An 18,555-nucleotide genomic window follows, 5' to 3' on the forward strand; every position below is an offset into this window, starting at 1 on the left:
CAGCTTTAACCAAATTTTGAAAGGGATGCAAAATTATTCTAAACAAGAAATATTAAAGAAAGAAAGAAAAAAAGCCTCCAAATTAAGTTCAGAAAGGCAGAGTCTGGTAGGAATTTGTCAATGTTGTTACAAATGCAGAAAAGCTGCTTATTAGTGAAATTTGCAATTTTCTGCACAGAAAATGGAAAAGGGACTAAGTTTTACTAATCAGTGACTGCAATAATCCATTTGGACGTGTATGTACCCAGCTAATTGAATATTTTCATCTCCTCTGAACAGCTACATTACAGCTTACTGGTTGCATGGGAAAGAAAATCAGGTTAAAAAAAAAGTTAAGTGCATGCTACCGCTAAATATACAGAGATTATAAATAAAAAAGATACAGCATTCCTATTTTTCTTTGTATTGAGCATCTTTCTGCTCATCTAAGCCTTTAAAAGCCTTTCAACAGTGCTTTTAATATAGAAGCAAATAATCCTGGATATAATGCATGTCCGACCCCTGTTTTACTTCGCTTTATCCTGTTTTGTTATTTCCAATAATACATCACCTTTGCATTAGAGCCTCTCTAGAGCTCAGGCAGTTCACGACTAATCACCGAAGTGAGCAAGCTATTGAATTAACAAGCTCTACCCCTCAGTCTTGCATTGTGATTATCTCAGAATAATTACTTCTAGAGATCAGCAATGAAGATCGTATTAGGCTATGGCAAAACAGAAACGCAGCTAAGTGTAAATCAATTATAGCTCCAAAGAGAGGAGAAGGCACAAAGATATTAGAGGACTATTGCTATTGTTTGTGAAGAATTTAAATAATTCCTTATACTTACAATAGCTGTTGGAGTTGAAGCCAGCACACAGTAGAGCACAAGAGGTGAAATGAAGCTCTCCTCCTCTGTTCCAGGGTACGGTTTCATCAAATTGCCATCCTGACAGAAGAAACCTTGGATATGCACCTGAAAAGTATCGGTGCACTCAAAGTAGTAGGCGAGCAGAACGGTCCCAGCCATGATGACAAGCTGAAAATACAGCATGTTCACAGAGAGATGTTAGTTGCTTTTTTAACAGATGCAGCTATGCCTTCGAGCTACTCTAGTCCTGCAGACCATCCCCCCCTTATCGTCACCTCGACAGTCGCTACAATAATGTTGTGCCAGTGTGTATGTTTCTGCATGTCTGCTTCACAACATCTGTTACATAAACCTTTTGGCAAACAACACTAATGAACGTCTCACATAGCAGTGGATCCGTAATTATGGCTAGTAGAGGGACGGGAGCTTTGACAGTTACTTTATCGAAGGGCATGTGAGTGTCAGCAGCGGTGACGATCAATGAAAGCCAGCAGGACAAGGGGTAGTGCTGCAGGAGCAGCAGTGTCAAGCTAAAACCTGTGCACAACAGTAGGGAAAGGATTACTACAAAGGGTAAAGGAAACTAAAGCCAAAATGCTTCACTGCTGCAGCTGTAAACCTATGCTGGGAAATGTGCACCCTGTGCTAACCTGGAAGAGCCCTCTGTGCCCCATATGAAGACTCACCCAGAGGGAAATCTGCCTCCTGTCACTCACTTGTCCTTGGAGCCATTGCTTACCTGTAAAGCTTTGGAAGTCTGCTCAGAAATCCTGACTCCTCAAACCACCAGTTTGGGCTACAATGTACTGCCTAGCTTCTCCCCTGCATCCCAACTACTTGTGAAAAAGATCTGAGTTTGGATCTTCCCCTTTACAAATATAAACATCAAGGGACCTTCTCTTTTTGGTAGTTTGTTGCTGGCTAAATGGGTTGGTTGGAAAACCTCACCTATTAACTTTTTGTGTATATACCCATAGTTACTGTGCATGAGCTACTGTCAGTGTCCACATCAGCTTCCCACGCTGCTTCAACAGCTTGAAACTATCTTACAAAGGCTGTTGCTAACCTCACCACACGGAAATAAGTAGATACGCTAGTTCATCATTCTGGTTCCTGCCAGACCACAAAGGAAATCTCACATCACAGTCCTCATCATTTAAAAAACCAGCAATATTGACTTAGAAATCATGAGAATTACAGGATTTGATTCAAAAACCTCTTTACAGAGACTAGTACTTACTGCCACTACCACAAGAGCTGTCGCATATACAGGTTATCTTGCCACCTCACAGAAAATAATAATACAGTGAAATAGTAACCTCCAAAGTGGTGTGGTTTTAGTGTTTTGCCTCCAAGTTTTCTGCATTAAAACTGTGCTGCTGTGAGATTATTGTAATGCTACATCTGTAAAAAATTTTTGGCAACTCTGTCTTGAAGATACATGTACAAGCCACCTGTGCATTCCTCTGGCCTCACCTTGCACGTGTGCTCTGACACACAAAACAACCACTGAAGTCATTGTATATTTGAGTGGGTGTTGTACTAAAATTTAAAAAATCCCCATGAAATCAGCAAAGTGACTGATGAAAGTAGATTGCAGAATCACAGAGTGGTTGAGGTTGGAAGAGACCTTTGGAGGTCACGTGGTCCACCCCTGCTGCTCAAGCAGGGACACCTTAAGTATATTGCCCAGAGCCATATCCAGACTGTTTCTGATTATCTCCAAGGATGGAGAGTCCCTAAATAAGCTGTAATATAGCCTTAAATACAGCAAAATGAAGCCAAAGACAAGAGATTGTGCACTCTCCTCTATTTTTTTTCCTTCAAAATTAACAATCCAACAACTCATTTTGTTGTTGGATTCTGAAAAACACAGATTAATTCCACCCCTGGAAAACACAGTCTGGATTGTTTAATGCTTTTATCTCAACCAATTAGTTCTTTGGATTCAAACATCAGCTTCTACTGATTACGTAATTATGGTATGAAGTGAAATTTGTATAGACAAAGCACAGAGCTCCTTTTTAGAAGCTTAAGCAAGTAGGAATCTACACAATTATTTCCCCCAAAGATATTCTCTCTTTAATCCCACCCTGATTTATGGCATGAATGTAGTAACATCAAGACAAAATGCTAATCAAGCATTTGTTTCCTGAAGATTTTAGCTTCTTTCTGATGATTCAGTGCACTTAAGATCTAGAGCTTTTAAGTCTACCACCCTTCAATGAATTGCAAATCAGCTAACTGTGTATGGTCAATATGCTCTTGGGACACTCCTTCCTGCTCACACTTCTCCCATGTCCTGTGGTGTCCATGGAGACAGCTGGAATGGCTGGAAACTCAGAAGATTTAGTTTGTGTATTTTTTCCTATGCAATATCCACCTCTGCACGTGTGTGAACAAATATATTCTCACACATATATTTATCTGTATTGTATAACAGCTTTAGATGGAACTGCTAGAGTATTCAGTTTCTTAAATGTGTACCTGAAAAACTACTTTCTTTCTCATCCTTCACTGTTTTGCCATTTTCAAGACCCCCATACATGACCCAAAAGATTTTTTTTTTAATAAAGCAAGGTGCTGTTATTTGTGTATTCTCCACATATCTTTACAGCATCCTGGATGAATCAGGGGCATTTCCTATAAATAATCACGGTCCTATAATTAATGACTTAGAAGATCTGAATTTAACTCCTTGAACAGCCATAGATTTCCTTATCAACCCTAGGCAACTCAGATTTATAAATTAGCATCAGAGGAAGACAATGACACTATCACTGCTCTACCTGACATGCCCAGACAAACACATTGGGAGATTACAGGATGCCTAGATAGAGAGGTATTTAAGTTCAGTTCCAGCACCTCATACACTAAAGCTGTTAGAAACGATCTAGCCCACCTTTCCTATCCCAAATGGCTTCCACTTCCTTTCCCAAACACAGTCCCAGATATTTTAGGTCGCCAGCACCACACAGCATAAACGGGGGAGAGAACAGGAGATGGTACAATAGAGACAGCTGGTTTCCCCGTTACTATGAAAGAGAGAATTCAGGTACTGAACTTAAAACCATCTTTGGATGTCATATGGAAAAAATAAACCTTTTCAAAAAGTGTGTGTTTTTTCAAGAAAGGAGGAAATTTTCACTTATCCTAAACATGCAATCTAGCCAGTGGTTGCAGAACTAAATTTGACTTTCCCAGCACCAAATGTCTGAGGGCTGCATGAAAATCTCTCCTGCATATAAAATACAGCTCTGCTCTGACTTATGTCAATACTGACCTACAAGACCACAGATATGTCAGTTATAAACCCAGTCCTAGTCACATTTCAGTTGCTGTGCTTTGTTCTTCGAGAAATAAAAGCAGTATTGTCTGCAAAACAACAACAACAACAAAATAATTAGGAAAAGATCAGATCCAGCAAGTGATGTCCACCATCTCAGGGAAACAACAACAGCAAAAAACAGAAATTAGACCTCCAGCTCAACAGACCCCACCACTGTCCCATGATGACAAATGATGATGTGAGGTACAGAAAGAACAGCTATTCCCAAGTATGTGAGCAAAATTTTTGCTGCTCGTACATCTGTATGGCATGTTCCTGCACCTCGTATTGAGCATTCACTGCACTAAGCAGCTTCTCAGTGAAACGCAAACAGAAACACAGAGAACTTAGCTTGTTTTTCCCTCCCCGCCCCCCCCTTATTCCCTTTCCTCTTTCCTCTCCACTTGGTAACTATATCTTGTGTATTTATGGTGGCGGGAGATTTTTGGTTGGTTGTGCAGGGGAAATTCTAATTTCCACTGCTCAGCCATGGTAATTTGTGATGAAGAAATGATCTGGCATTGAGGACAAGACAGCCCAACTGCAAGAAGGAGTCAAACTGGCTGGAAGCAGAGAAGCCAAATACAGAAGTACTCCTTGCAAGGGAGTGAAGTTTCCCTTGGTAACGAGAAACAGTCAGTGATATCTTGCAGCTGTTGTGGACTGGGAGCCCTCAGGGACCCAAGTTCTGGGGTAACCTCTGTGCCGGGCCAGGGGGTGGACTTGCCACTGGTGACCCAAGCCACTACTCTCAGGATCAGTGCTGGTGCAGGGAGCTGGCTCCTGATGCATCTTTGAAGACTCCCTGTAGAATCGCTTATGGCAGTAGGACTCTGCCCAATACATTGTCCACTCATTTTTTCCTTATATTTAAGCACAAACGTGTCTTTAATTTCCACGGACAGGTATCTCAGCATTCCCAACAAATTCCACATTTGTTTTGATTTACTGGTTCACAGAATCATAGGGGTTGGAGGGGATGGTTACAGATACCTTAACCACTTCAGACCTCTAATTTTTGTTGATTTCTGAAGCTCAGATCTAAAATAACAAATGCAGAAACCCCTGATTTTTGTAGCCACAGTCAGTTAGTAGCAGATAACAACTTTGCCCGTTCTCCACATTTTCTGGTTTAGAGTTACTGAAGGAAGCAGTGAAGAAAAGCAGGTAGGCTGACTTAAAAAGATACAAAAAAGCAGGGGGGTTGGACTAGATGATCTACAAAGGTCCCTTCCAACTCTACCATTTTGTAATTCTGTGATTCTGAAAACATCCAACTATGTAATTCAAAAAACAAAACACGGTTAACACTGACATTTTGCAGGGTTTATTTATGAATCTTTATCAACTCATTTTCTTGAGCTTACTTGGGAAAAATTAAAAATGCTCAATAATTCACATTATTAGAAAATCAGCCAATTAATAGAAGTGTCTAAGGTGCTTAATGGCCTCCATTACCACAGTTTTTAACCATGTCATAATCCGTAATATTTATCATCACTATGCCACTGTAAGATAAGAAAATGCTCTTATCACCATTTTACAGAGACGGGACAAAAGCTGAGGAGATAAAATGACTGCCCTTAGGTCACAGCACAGCTTGGGGCACAGCCAAGACTTACCTTTTTTCTGAGCCAGAATTTGCTGGATTAGTCAATAATTCGCACATGAAAAAGCTCAATGATATATATGCTTAATTTCTGATTATGCAGAAGTGTATTCATGATAGTGTTAAGGGAACACATCATGAGTGTGGCTCAGCACCATTAAAAAATTTCTGCTTGATTTTAGATCAAGCTTGACAAGCTGGTCTCAAACAATTGGTATGTGTTTTTTCCTTAAAGCCAGCTATTTAAACAGATCAATTCTGTAGTACTTAAGACCTGTCCCTTGTCACATCATTAAATTCTGTATTCTACAAACTCACACTGATTCTGCCCCTGCAGACCTTTTATCACTGCACACTCTTGTTCCTCTTTAATGTTGTGGGAGTTTTCTGCAATCAAAATAATCACTTTCTTAGTGCCCAAGAAATACAAAGTAAGTCTTGCAATCTTCTTTGGGCAATTGGTAATTGTTTTGTGCAGATGCTAATCAGGTATTAGTGTAAGCCTGTGTCCTACCTATAAAGAAAGAGAATCTTCAAAGTAAACAGCAGAATTCAGTTGCATTCATCCCAGGGTTACTGGGATACACTCCCAGTAACCCAGAAATCCTCCCCTTCACCTCCATACTCTGACACCGTAACTCTGAGACTACCACACATCCAGACCAAAATTATTGCAATATCAGACAGTGGGACTGCATACGCTCTTCTCAGTCACTGCAAAGCACTTCCCAGTTCCCTTAACAACAACTGGACGATTTTTTGGTTTTTGGTTTTTTTTTTGAACTGTTACCCACAGAAAAGAGGCCCTTGTTTTCCAAACTAGAAAGTAAAACGCCAGCTCTATTTAGAGAATGGGACAAAAAGCTGTAAAAGAAAGAGATTGATGTTAAAAGACAGTAGGCACAAAGGGAAGCATTTTGAATGACCCGTACCAATGACTCCCCACACCTCTTAATAGAGGAGCAAGAAACTGAGGGGAAAAGAGGCAGTAAAAATTTCTCATGTACTCTCTTGCTGTACAGTTTCCATGCCCTCTAAGACAGAAAGTGTTTTGTCACTATAATGCAAAACCATAATGCAAAATAAACCATAATGCAAATTCACACAAAAGAACTTGAAAACCCTCAAGTACTGCTGGTATTTATACATAAATAGGTAACGCTACTGATGTTATATCTCACAATACTTTTAATGTGCCCAACTGATGATTGAAAACTGGTTTGGCACACAAATGACCACATAAAAGACCACATTTTTATTCCTTCTGCAAAAAACAACAAACCAGTATTTCACATGGGGTGCTCCTCAGCAGACAGTCAGACTCCTATTGATATACTTGCTCGATTCGTTTCTGGTGAACAAATGTGGAATTTGTTGGGAATGCTGAGATACCTGTCAGTGGAACTTAAAGACACATTTGTGCTTGATGTTAATGAAAATATTGCAAAAAAAAAAAAAGACTAAGCAGCTAGAGGAATATGTAATGAGCATGTACTTCATTTGGAGACAGAAAAACAATGGATATTGGACTTCCACTTAATTGTATAATAATTCCAAGTTAATCGTTTATGCCAAAATACCATGTGTTTTACACACTGTCAGATTAAATAAAAAAGCCAGTGATCTTTCTAAGCTGCCATTCTTCAAAGTGTTTTCTCTCCCTCACCTGATAAGACTGTCTTTGCAATCTGATTCTGACATTGTTTTTCTTATGGAACTGTGGTACATACAGTCATAGTCTGTTCTGAAAGCAGGCAGCTACAGGACATGTCTTTGTTAGATGAGTTCTCATGTCCAGTCAGCATGGTGGCACATGCTGGAAGACAGTTCAGAGGCAGAGAGGAGTTATTAGCACACATAGGCCTTTAAAGCTGGAGCTGTGTAGAAATCAAAGCAGTTGCTGCACAGCTTCTTACAAGTCCATTTCAAGAGCTAACAGCATTTATTATTTTAACATTTTAATAATTAAGTTGGGACTAGGTATAGTTTATAAGGCTGAAGAAGACACTCTCAGACAAAAGAGGACTTAACATCTTCCTAAGGCACTTGTTTCAGGCAAAGAAGTTCCGTGAGAGTGGCAAGACCTCTAAAACTGATACGTGCTTAAAAACTGTTTCAGTTTCTTTTTTATATCATGGCTTTAAAAGTATTTCTGTGTGTTGCACCACAGTATCTTAACATTACCAAGAGCACATCCATATAAAGAAGCCAGATTTCTCCTGCTCTAGCTGTGCAGTCGAAGTAGTATAGTTCAACTAATTGCAACAGTGACTTAAAAGCATAAAGATGTTGTAAGCGATACAACTTTATCACATGTGCGAAATCAAAAAGTAACAGTATGAGGCATCTTGATTATCAGGTATAACTCAATTCACTCTACATGCTGCTGCTGCTCTCTCAGTTTAAAGAAATGGTTTTCAATCTTTTAATTTGTAGACTCTTGTAATGAATTGAAGCCTGCTTTCTTTGACAAGCAACTGTGACTCATGGATCAACCATAGGCTGATCTCAGCTTGAAAGAAGAAGGGATGCCTACCCACACATCGTGCTGCGTGTTATAACAGGGTGTTAGTTTTCATGTGGTCAAGGCCTCAGTATAAAAAGTAACCAAGTCCAAAACATCAGAGACAAATATCTTTGCATTTTGCTCAGATACTCAGGTAGGATCGGAATAACCGGAGATACTGGGTCCAGTTGGTCAGAAGCAGTGCTTGCTTTTAGAAGATTGATGCAGAACTGGCAGATTTCTGAACTCCAGCTGTAGGGGTCCAGTGCCAGCTATAATCTTCTGGTACTCCTATTAATGAAAATGATATTTTCCTTCTGGCATCTGTCTTTTCAAAGTTAATAATTCTCCAGATTAACAAAAAATCTAAGCTCAGCATGACTTCTGTTATTATTGTGGGATTCCTCTAAACATAGGTTTGCTTGTAATAGCTTTTGTTTCTAGCTCCTCCATTGATTCTTTTGGGACCTGTAAGAATAGGGGAGAAAGACTACTTCTGTATTCATGGCACTCCTGAGCAGACATTTGGCAACAGCAACTCCTACAGGTATTGCAACAACAGATGGAAACATGTGCCATTCCAGAAAGAGTGAGAAGAGCCTGGAAAACATCACCTGCTCTTTCAAGGGAACAATAATGACATGCCATAAACAGACTTTATAACTCCTTGGCTACCTTCCCTTTAAGACTGCTGATAAGGATACCAGAGCATGTTCTAACTTTTAGGGTGATCCCTCTGACATCAGCAATGAAAACTGTGTAAGCTTGAGAGGAGTCAAGGTGCTTTAGCAAATCAACGTGTCACGTGATACTGCCCTGTCAGAAACACTTCTGAGAGCTGACCAATTTCCCTAGATCCACTGAAACCAGACATTGACTTTTACAACTAACGAAGATAACCACCAATAGCAGTTTGCCCTCTTTTCTCCATTCTACATACTCTACTTTGCACACTTCTCCTTTGTGGAGGGGTAAATTCAAGAGATGGACATATCTTGTTTCAAATCCTGGGCTGTTGGTTGTCTACTGCATTTAGAAATGGATGTACAAGCATTTGCCATCTCATACTGCGGTTGCTCAAGAACTACATACATCCTCTGATTAAATAATGGATGAACAATTCTGTCCTATTGTTTTGGGTTTGTTTTTTCCTTTTTCTCACTTGTCATTTGTGACCACAGCCTTTTTAAGGAAAAGGCCCATTAATTCAACAACTATTAAAAATGCTTTTACAAGCAACAATGGAAAATTTCTTACAGATCTATTGCTGTTTCCCAAGGATCCTGGCAACGGTGATACTAAGTTGCCTGTTTTAAGAGCCACCAAAGGAAAACATTTAGGTTGTAGGCCTGACTTGAGTGCTCTCTTCACTCATATGTCAAGCTAAGTGTACCACTGTAGTGGGTACTTCCCAAATGGCTCTGCCACCTTCTTAATTCTTGGTGTTAGTAGTTGGAGTACAAGAAGCTGTATACACTTGCTTAACTCCATGTCTGCACTTCCAGCTATTTTGTAGCTGTTTAAACCATAGGCTAATGCATCAGATCCTGTAGCAGATGCATCAAGGCTTTAATGCTACATAGTTTGCTGGCCTTTCCCCACACACTCTTTATTAACTTTCCAATGCCATGACACACATATATGACACTGCATCCATGACACTGCTGTATGAAATGACTCACTGATGAACTGCAACAGTCCTTCTTCTTTCACAATCTCTCTAAATTCCTGCTGAAAGGGCATAATGTACAATTCTCTGCATTCATGAGGCAGTATCTGAGTGTCTGAGACCAGAGCCGGCTTTGGCATGTATGGGTTTCCCTGCAGAATGCCTGATCTTTGCTTGGCACTCTGCACACAAGGAGGACAGGAGGGCAACATGCCTCTGTCCCACCCCTGCCCAGCTAAGATGCACCCAGGGGTTTGGGGGTGTCAAGTTTTAATCCTGCTCTCACTGCACTCTTTACATGAGCTGAGCTGCCCTGGAATAGCGACTTTACATGAGCTCTGCACCTGCAAAAGGCTAAACTCACTCTTTGATGCCTGAAAGGCCCACACAGGTCTCCTTGCTTTCTTCTGAGGCAATGACACATAGAGGTGATGTCACTACAAGCTTTAGGTGGTCAGTCAGTGCTATAGACACCTGCACAAGATTTTAAGTACCTTAGAAAGGCAGAAGGATTAATAGATAAAGAGTAAAGATTCAGCAGCACAGATGTCGGGAACTGTAAAAAAAACACTAGTGTTTTCTTAATCACTAACAGCAGAGCAAAAGCATTTATGGAATCAGGTAACACTCAAGTTGCTATAGCCAAAACAGTGTCTATAAAAATCAATACTAATGATACCTTTTCTTTAGCTAGAAAATAGATAATAAATGCATTGAAAAGGCCTGTAATTTAGCTCTCCTTACATTTATTCAACTTCTTGCAGTTCCTCTATTCTGACAATCTCTGTTTTGTTATAACAATCTGCTTTCTTTATACATTTTTAAAGATTCCTTCTCTCCTTTCAGGTCTGGTTCCTACACAGTCATGCTACATCACTTTGTCCCTTTTACGAAACAAACAGTAGAAAATGTTCATATGTGGTAATTATAAGGACTTTTTTGCTACTGCTTTTGTGGCAGCACGGGTCTTGTTACAGGCAGACTTAAAAGTGGTTTATTTAAGATAAATCTAATTCTGATAAGATATGCTGCATTTTTTCTTAATTTAAAGAAAGCATTGATGCACAGTACTATTAAATACCGAGCTTGATTCAAAGTAGATCTTTGAAGGCTTATCAGCAGGGGGCATTAATGCGACATTAAAATTCCAAATGCCAAACTACCCAACAATCATGCAGAGTCTGGAGTGTTTTATGTTTTTAATATCTTTAGTTTCTCCCCTGTATTTTCCACAAGATCATATCATTTTTTAAAGTAGAGCTGGAATTCCAAGCCATTTGCTGATCATAACGATTTGTTTAATAACTTATTGTGGGCTCCCTCCTCATTTAAAAAAGAAGTCTTTGTCCCTGTTTTATGTAGTTTAAAAGAGGAAAGGCTAAATTTTATGACCAGTAAATTTACAGCCTGCAAATTCTAAGATTATCACAGCAAGAAGAATAGTTAGGTTCAGCTCTTGCAGAAGATATTTGATCACACGTATCCATTGCTCCCTGACATCAGATCATGTACATTTAAGGAAATGACTAACAACATCCAACTTTCCTACATTTGCACTCTGACAGTAGCTACTGACCTGGAGAATAGAGGTATTTCCAGAAAGCAATTTTTAAACAGCACCATCTTCACCTGAGAGTGCCCATTTCACTCTCTATTGACGTAATGAAAAGTAACCACACTGATACTTTCAATTATCGGTTACAAAGAATGAATCTAGGTGTTTGTGTCAATAGGATTTTATCTTGTGTTAATTTTCCTATGCCAACAAAAACCTGAAAGAATACACTTTTTTCCCTAAACCTCATTGGAGGCAATTCACAAAGCTTCTAGCAGTGAGCTGGAGATGGAAGGAGTCAAAAAGGAAGGGATAACCTGTACATTTGCAGAAGGCAAAACCAATCCATTGACTCTACACCTTGGTCTTTTACTCAATGTTGATTCTTCCTCCTGGCACACTGTGATCTCATTCTTACTTTGTTCACTGTTAGCATAAAAGTTACTGAAACTGGTCTCATCTTCCTATATTCAAAACCCTGTGTCACTAACAGTAAGCCACCTTATGTCCATATGCATTGCATAAAGAAACATTAGTTTAAAATTTTGACAGGAACTGCACTCCTTGGACTAGCACTGTAATTTTTTTTTCCTCCACAATAAAAAGCTGGAAGATTAACCAATGTTTTTAAACTAAAGTTGGTATTGTCACGTCATCCCCTGACTCCAACAGTGGAATTTTAAAGAAAAGTGAAGAATAGTCTTAAATAGAGTGCCACTGCAATTTTCAGTAACATTTCGATTACATCCACACTAAAGATGTGGATCATTAAGTTGTTTATCTGCAAACTACTCTCTAAAATTACTTAGCTCTTGCTTTCAGGTCCAGACTCTCTACCTTTGGCTCCAGTATCTGGGACATCATGGTTTTCTGTTTCTCATATACACATCCTGTAACATATTTTCCTCAAGTATATGCTACTTGCTGCCTTTGCTGTGGCAAAACCCAGTTATTCAACAGTAAAACGTGTTCCTCAAACAGCTGTAGCAACAAAAGACTCCTGAACATCCTCTGAAATTGCCAGCCATCTTCTGTGTGTGAAAATTAAGATGCCTCTCTTAGCAAAATCTGATGCTTGCACTTAATTTTCCTTTAAGACCCCCAAGACATGTGGAGTAATGTTGGGCCTGATAGCCTTCCTGAAAAATGTCAGGATGAGATTTATACAAGTAAGTGAAGATGAGAATTAAACTTCCATCTGCTAAGAGGGAGAATGTATCAGATGTTTTTTATTTTTGTTTTTATTTTGTACATGAAGAATGTTATCACTATTACCAGTGTTATTAAAAACTCCAAGTCTCAAACATGGTATAAATCTTCCCTCGAGCAGGTCCCATGAGGCTTTTCAGCAGGTGGCATTAATGCTCTATGTAGTTCCAAATGGCACACAGCCAGGAAACTGCTGCTTCCAGCACTTAACACCTTAAAATGATCAACAAACTATGGCATAGAGTAAGTAATTTTCTTAGGAGAAAAAAGCTGTGTTAAAATGGCATCTGTTCAGAATTATTTTTTAGCAACAGAAGCAAAGCACAGATATATTTTGACTACTCTGGTATTAAATTAGAAGAAGCTAAGGACATGTTTTCTTTTCTTTTGATTTGCCCATCAAGACATCTGCAGAACCAGCATTTTCAAATGAACGGAATATCACTGAACTTTCTAGTGTTTAGGCACGTACCAGCACCAGTAATACCTATATGACTAATTACACTACCTCCAATGATATGAACAGGCAGTTTTTTCCAAAGAGCCCTATACAGGTTTCCCCAAGTTTGAAGACTTCCTGTTGCAAGTGAGAGAGGAAAGGGAGAGCTATTGATGAGGCAGATACGTATGACTGCTTGAGGCAGAGTGAAAATTCATTACACTCTGGGACTAGTTACCCTGCCTATCTAGGGCTTTCCCAAAACAAACACTACATAATCCTGGGATCATCTACAGGACTTGATAAGGGAACTCTTACTGACTCCATGAAATCCAGTATCTAATGCAGTAATTAAAAACCTCTGTTTCAAGCCTCATACCATCCACTGCTAGAAATAGGTGCTATGGAAAAGATTTTTTTTGGTTGGAGGCCTTGAAATATTTTTCACTAATTCTTTTAAGTGCAGGCTGAGTTATGGGCGTCTCATGAAACTGCTCATAGAAGGGTTAGAAAACAGAAAAGTGTCTGCCAGGATATTGTCAAATAAATATTCTCCAAATTGCGCTTTGAAAGGATTCAGGGTTTGCTCATCTAAAACATGAGATTCTTTTCTAAAATACAGTAGATCAGCTTCTAGCACTGAGCCAACCACAGCTTTTCCCTCTCAAACTATGTTGTCTCGCAGCCTCCCAGTGAAGGGCATGTTTTACGAGGCTTCAGAAAGTCCAGTCTCTCAGCACTCACTACACTGAACTGCTCCCTGGGGACTGAGTCCAGGCACTCATTATCTGGAGAGCAGATCTTCCTCCAGTTATTTGCCTCATAACAACAAATGTAATGCAAAGAGCATTCTGCAGTGCAATAGAGCATAAAAACCCTCCTGTGCCTACAGGGATCGGCTACAGCAGCACTGGGAACAAGGCAATGCTCAAGCACTCACATGAGGGATACACTGGGGGGCAGATAGGACAGTCGTCCTCTCATGACACTGTGTAAGGTGCTTCAATTAAATGGACGATTTAGTCACAAATAAGACATTGCACTGAAGAAAGTGTTGCCTGGATATAGTTCTGCTGCTTGCACTTCACTGGAAATCATTCTGGATCTACCAAATGGTCTGTTCCAGCCTCAGAAATATCTGAACTCATGACATTTGTGGGAATACTTAAATGCTGCAATACAGAAAAATGACAGGAGTCTCGTAAAACTTAGAGCAACAGAGTTTAATGAGAATTTAGTGTTGAATTTGACCTTCTAGACATGTTCTTCCATAGAACAGCTGTTCTGGACTCCCCAGCTCAAGAGGGACAGGGAACTTCTGGAGACAGTCCAGTGCAGGGCTACCAAGATGATCAGGGAACTGGAGCATCTTCCTTATGAAGAAGGGCTGTGGGAACTGGGACTGTTCAGTCTGGAGAAGACGGAGGGGGAACCTCATCCACACTTACAAATACCTAAAGGGCAGATGTCAAGAGGATGGGGACAGTCTCTTTTTCAGAAGTGCCCAGTCACAGGAAAAGAGATAATGGGCTGACAATGGAGCACAGGAAGTTCCACTTGAGTATGAGGAAAAACAACTTTGCTGTGAGGGTGAGGGAGCAGTGGCACAGGCTGCCAGGGAGGGTGTGGAGTCTCCTCTGGAGGTTTTCAAAACCCGCCTGGACCCATTCCTATGTGACCTGATCTAGGTGGACTTGCTTCAGCAGAGGGTTGTACTAATTGATCTCCAGAAGTACCTTCCAAACCCTACCATTCTGTGATTCCTCTTGACAGCAGTTCTTGGCTATATTGACATGAGTCATCAACTGCACTAGAAATACTACAAAAATAATTCATTATCTGCCTAATTTCAATAATCCAAACACAAAACTGCAGCTTATTTAGTTTTGAAGTACCACTGTCATTCCATGCAAAATATGAATTTGATTGGCACACATACACATTTTATTTGTATAAGGCTGTGTGCTCCTGAAATGTCCAATACAAAGTCTGCCCTGAAAAACTGAAATGCTGCCCTTGGCTAAAACAACTTCCATGTTGCCATAAAACCCTGAGAATGGTTCACTGATTGATGGTATTTCAATGTAGAAATGGCTCCTAAAAGCTGTTAGATTCATCATGCACTCTAAAGGCATTTTAATCTAATGACTATTTTCACTTATACAGAAGCTTTCAGGAAAATCTATTCTTCAAATGACACAAAGCAACAGATCCTGACAAGACACAGGAGTCTGGCATAAGAGGCTAATACATCTTTTCCATATGTTTTTCATAACTGCTCTTTGTTATTTCCCTGTGAGATATGTTTGATTTCTGATGTGTCCTTGTAGGTAAAACCGGGCATCTTTCTGAAGATTGAAGGGACTGAGTTAAGAATGTGAAAACCAAACCACACCAAAACACAATCCTTACTTTCCTTGTACTTGTTTTCAGATTGTAAACTGAAATGTTAATGACAGACTGGGTGACATTTATGGCAAAACACGTGAGGAAAGTTCACAGGACAATATAGTCATGAGAAGATTTTTGCTTACTCTGACTTCTAGACAAATACCATAGTGTGCTACAGCAGAATAGCCTTCTGCGTAGTAGTAGTACACACTCCTTCCAATTAGCATTTGTTTATTCTTGTACCCCATGCCTCTTTTTTTTCCTGAAGATAATTCTTGGCCTGTTATTTGGAAGAAATAAGTTACCTTCTTGCAGACAGCTACCATGGAGTCTGAAAGCCATTGCCTCATCCACAGATTACTCTTCCAGGAAGACCAAGGAAGCTACACAATGGCTTCTCATCAGGCTAGCAGATTTAAAAGCTTCTGTTATGATATGCAGCCAGAGGAAGGGGAAACTTGTTTTCTCTCCTCAGCTTCCCTGCCTTGCAGCTCAGGGAAGCACCTCTCCAGACAGGAAAATGTTACAATAAAGTCATGAAGGAACTGTGCCTGCTTAGTAAGAGCAGCTTGTCAGAGAGTCCGTCCTCTCATCTTTCTCCCACTGAGAAGACTTTCCAAATCTGCTCTCTCCTCATACATTTTTGTTTATACTTCCACTTCTGTTAGGACAGACTCTCAACCAGAAACCAGTCCTGTCAAGTTCTTAGAAGGTGTTACTTTGGGCAAGGCAAACGTGAGTTGAAAGGAAGCCTAACTCCAAAGCAAATCAGTATATACACCTACATTTGTATTTTAGTGAACAGTGCAGGTGGATTGTCAAGTTGGAGAGCTCTGAGGTTTTGCACAACAGCAATAACTTCTATTTCATTCTTAGACAAAAAAGAACTATTAATGCAGAAAATACAATTGTAAATGTGAAGCCTTAGAGAAGCCCAACACTAGACACTGTACGTTCTTGGGCCCCTTTCTGCTGCCTTAGAAACAAATGGTCACGTTGCCATTGATTTTGAAAGGTGTTAAGAGACAGCTCTTTGTCTGAAAGCTTCATTGATTATGGAAATGCTCCAGGTAGGTGTTTGGGGTTAGAAATAGGCAAATCATTTCCCAGCGGTAAAAGTGTATGCAGAGACAAGAGGCTGCAATCAGACTCTTTGCCAGGGCTGTCTCCCTGCAGCAGTGGCTCTTCCTCTAGATTGGTGCTAACTTCACAAGCCAGCCAGGCATACACCAAAAAGGAGCACATTTTATTGCTCTTTAGATGTGCTCTGAAACTACTGCTCTGTTAGGAAGATTCTGATAGGCATTTAGAGCTCTACTCTCCTTGCAGACAGAGCTTGCTTACTTGTATGTGCCTTGACTATTCCTTTCCTTCATAAATGATGCTCTGATAGTTTCATCAATTACAACAAATGGCAATTTTAAATTCTTCACCCTGCTGCCAAGTTCTTTGCTACTTCTTAGAACAGTCTCTCTAATATTCTTCCTGTCTTTCCTACAGTGGCGTGTCACTGACACATTTTAAGCATCTGTTTCATCTTCCTCCTTTTCCCATGTGCATGAAAACACTTTATCACAATTTTAAATTACTATGGCTTCAATATTCTTATTCTAATACTTGCTGAGGAAAAGAAGAAAGGGAAAGGCTGAGTAACTGCTTTTCAGAGGCTGCATCTTTACAGTTGACTACATTTATTTATTACTAAAATATATTGTGCCAGTGCAGTGGATCTTTAGCTTGATAAATGTTTAGTTCTAAGAGAAAACAATTTTCTTTACCTATAAAAAATTCTGTTGCTAGTTCAAGGCCATTTAAGAAATAAAAGACTTATATAGGAGAGAAAAAGTGAATATTCAGTGAGTATTCAACTAGCAGCTACTGAAATGCACTTGGGTTTTCTCAGACAAATCTGAGTGTCAACATCTCAGACTGAAGCAAAGATCAGGATAAAAGACTTCATATGCAGATGATGAGATTCTGATCCTAGCCAAAGGATTAACAGTAGACAAGTCACTCTGTGCCTCTGTTTTCTCAGTTGTAAAACTGAAGTACAGATCCCTTTATAACCTGTTACAGTAGCTATCAGGGCACCAAGGAGACCTGGTGAACAAGAGTTATATGGAGCCACTCCCTACCAGTGTCTCTGAACAAGGTACCAGGCTGTCATCTGTATAGAATTGCTGGGGTTGGCACACACCTCTGGAGACCACTTAGTCTGATCTCTTGGCTCAAGGCAGGGTCAGCTACAGCAGGCTGTCCAAGTCCACATCCAATTGATGTTTAAGTACCTTCAAGGACAGACACTTCTCTGCATCACCTGTCAGGATGTTCAATTACTCTTAAGGGATGAAAGCTTTTTATTTTCTCAAATGCCATTTCCTGTTTCAGCCTGTGCTCACCGCTTTGTATCCTTTCATGGGGCACCACAGAGAATCTCAGAATAGTGTGGGTTGGAAGAGAGATCCTCAAGATGATCTAGTTCCAACCCCCTGCCATGTACAGGGACACTTTCCACTGGACCAGGTTGCTCCAAGCCCCATCCCACCTGGCCTTGAACGTTTCCAGGGATGAGGCTGCCACAGCCTCTCTGGGTAACCTGTTCCAATGCTTCACCGCCCTCATAGGAAGACCTTTTTTTCTAATATCTTATCTAAATCTCCCCTCTTTCAGTTTGATGCTGTTACACCCATCCTGTCACTATATACCCCTGTAAAAATGGCCTCTCTAGCAAGGAGTAATAGTCTGAAGACTGAAATAGTCTTTCCACAACAAGCAACCCTCTGAGTCCTTAGCAAGCAGCAAACTTCTCCAGACAGCAGGTCAGGCTGGCAGATGGGAACTTTCATTCCTCACAAACAGAGAGTCCCAACACTACCACCCACCATTCTTCTTGCCACACGGTTCATGTTCAGGTTCAGCTGGCTGAAGTGCTTCATTGGACAGAGCTCTCAGCCAGGAAGCTGTCACAGCACTTAATCCATTTCACAGTTGCAGATCTG

The 18,555-nt window shown here is 40.2% G+C and overlaps 1 protein-coding gene across 1 annotated transcript in view; it reads right to left on the reverse strand.

Annotated features, from left to right (window-relative positions):
- PLPPR1 (phospholipid phosphatase related 1) overlaps positions 1-18,555 on the reverse strand; it is a 125,257-nt gene that overhangs the window by 30,851 nt on the left and 75,851 nt on the right. The window contains exon 4 of the mRNA XM_062018275.1: positions 830-1,018. Within this exon, the coding sequence (XP_061874259.1) occupies positions 830-1,018 (189 nt within the window). The remainder of the gene's footprint in view (positions 1-829; positions 1,019-18,555) is intronic.

Source organism: Colius striatus, chromosome Z (assembly GCF_028858725.1).
Source record: "Colius striatus isolate bColStr4 chromosome Z, bColStr4.1.hap1, whole genome shotgun sequence".
Taxonomy (NCBI): domain Eukaryota; kingdom Metazoa; phylum Chordata; class Aves; order Coliiformes; family Coliidae; genus Colius; species Colius striatus.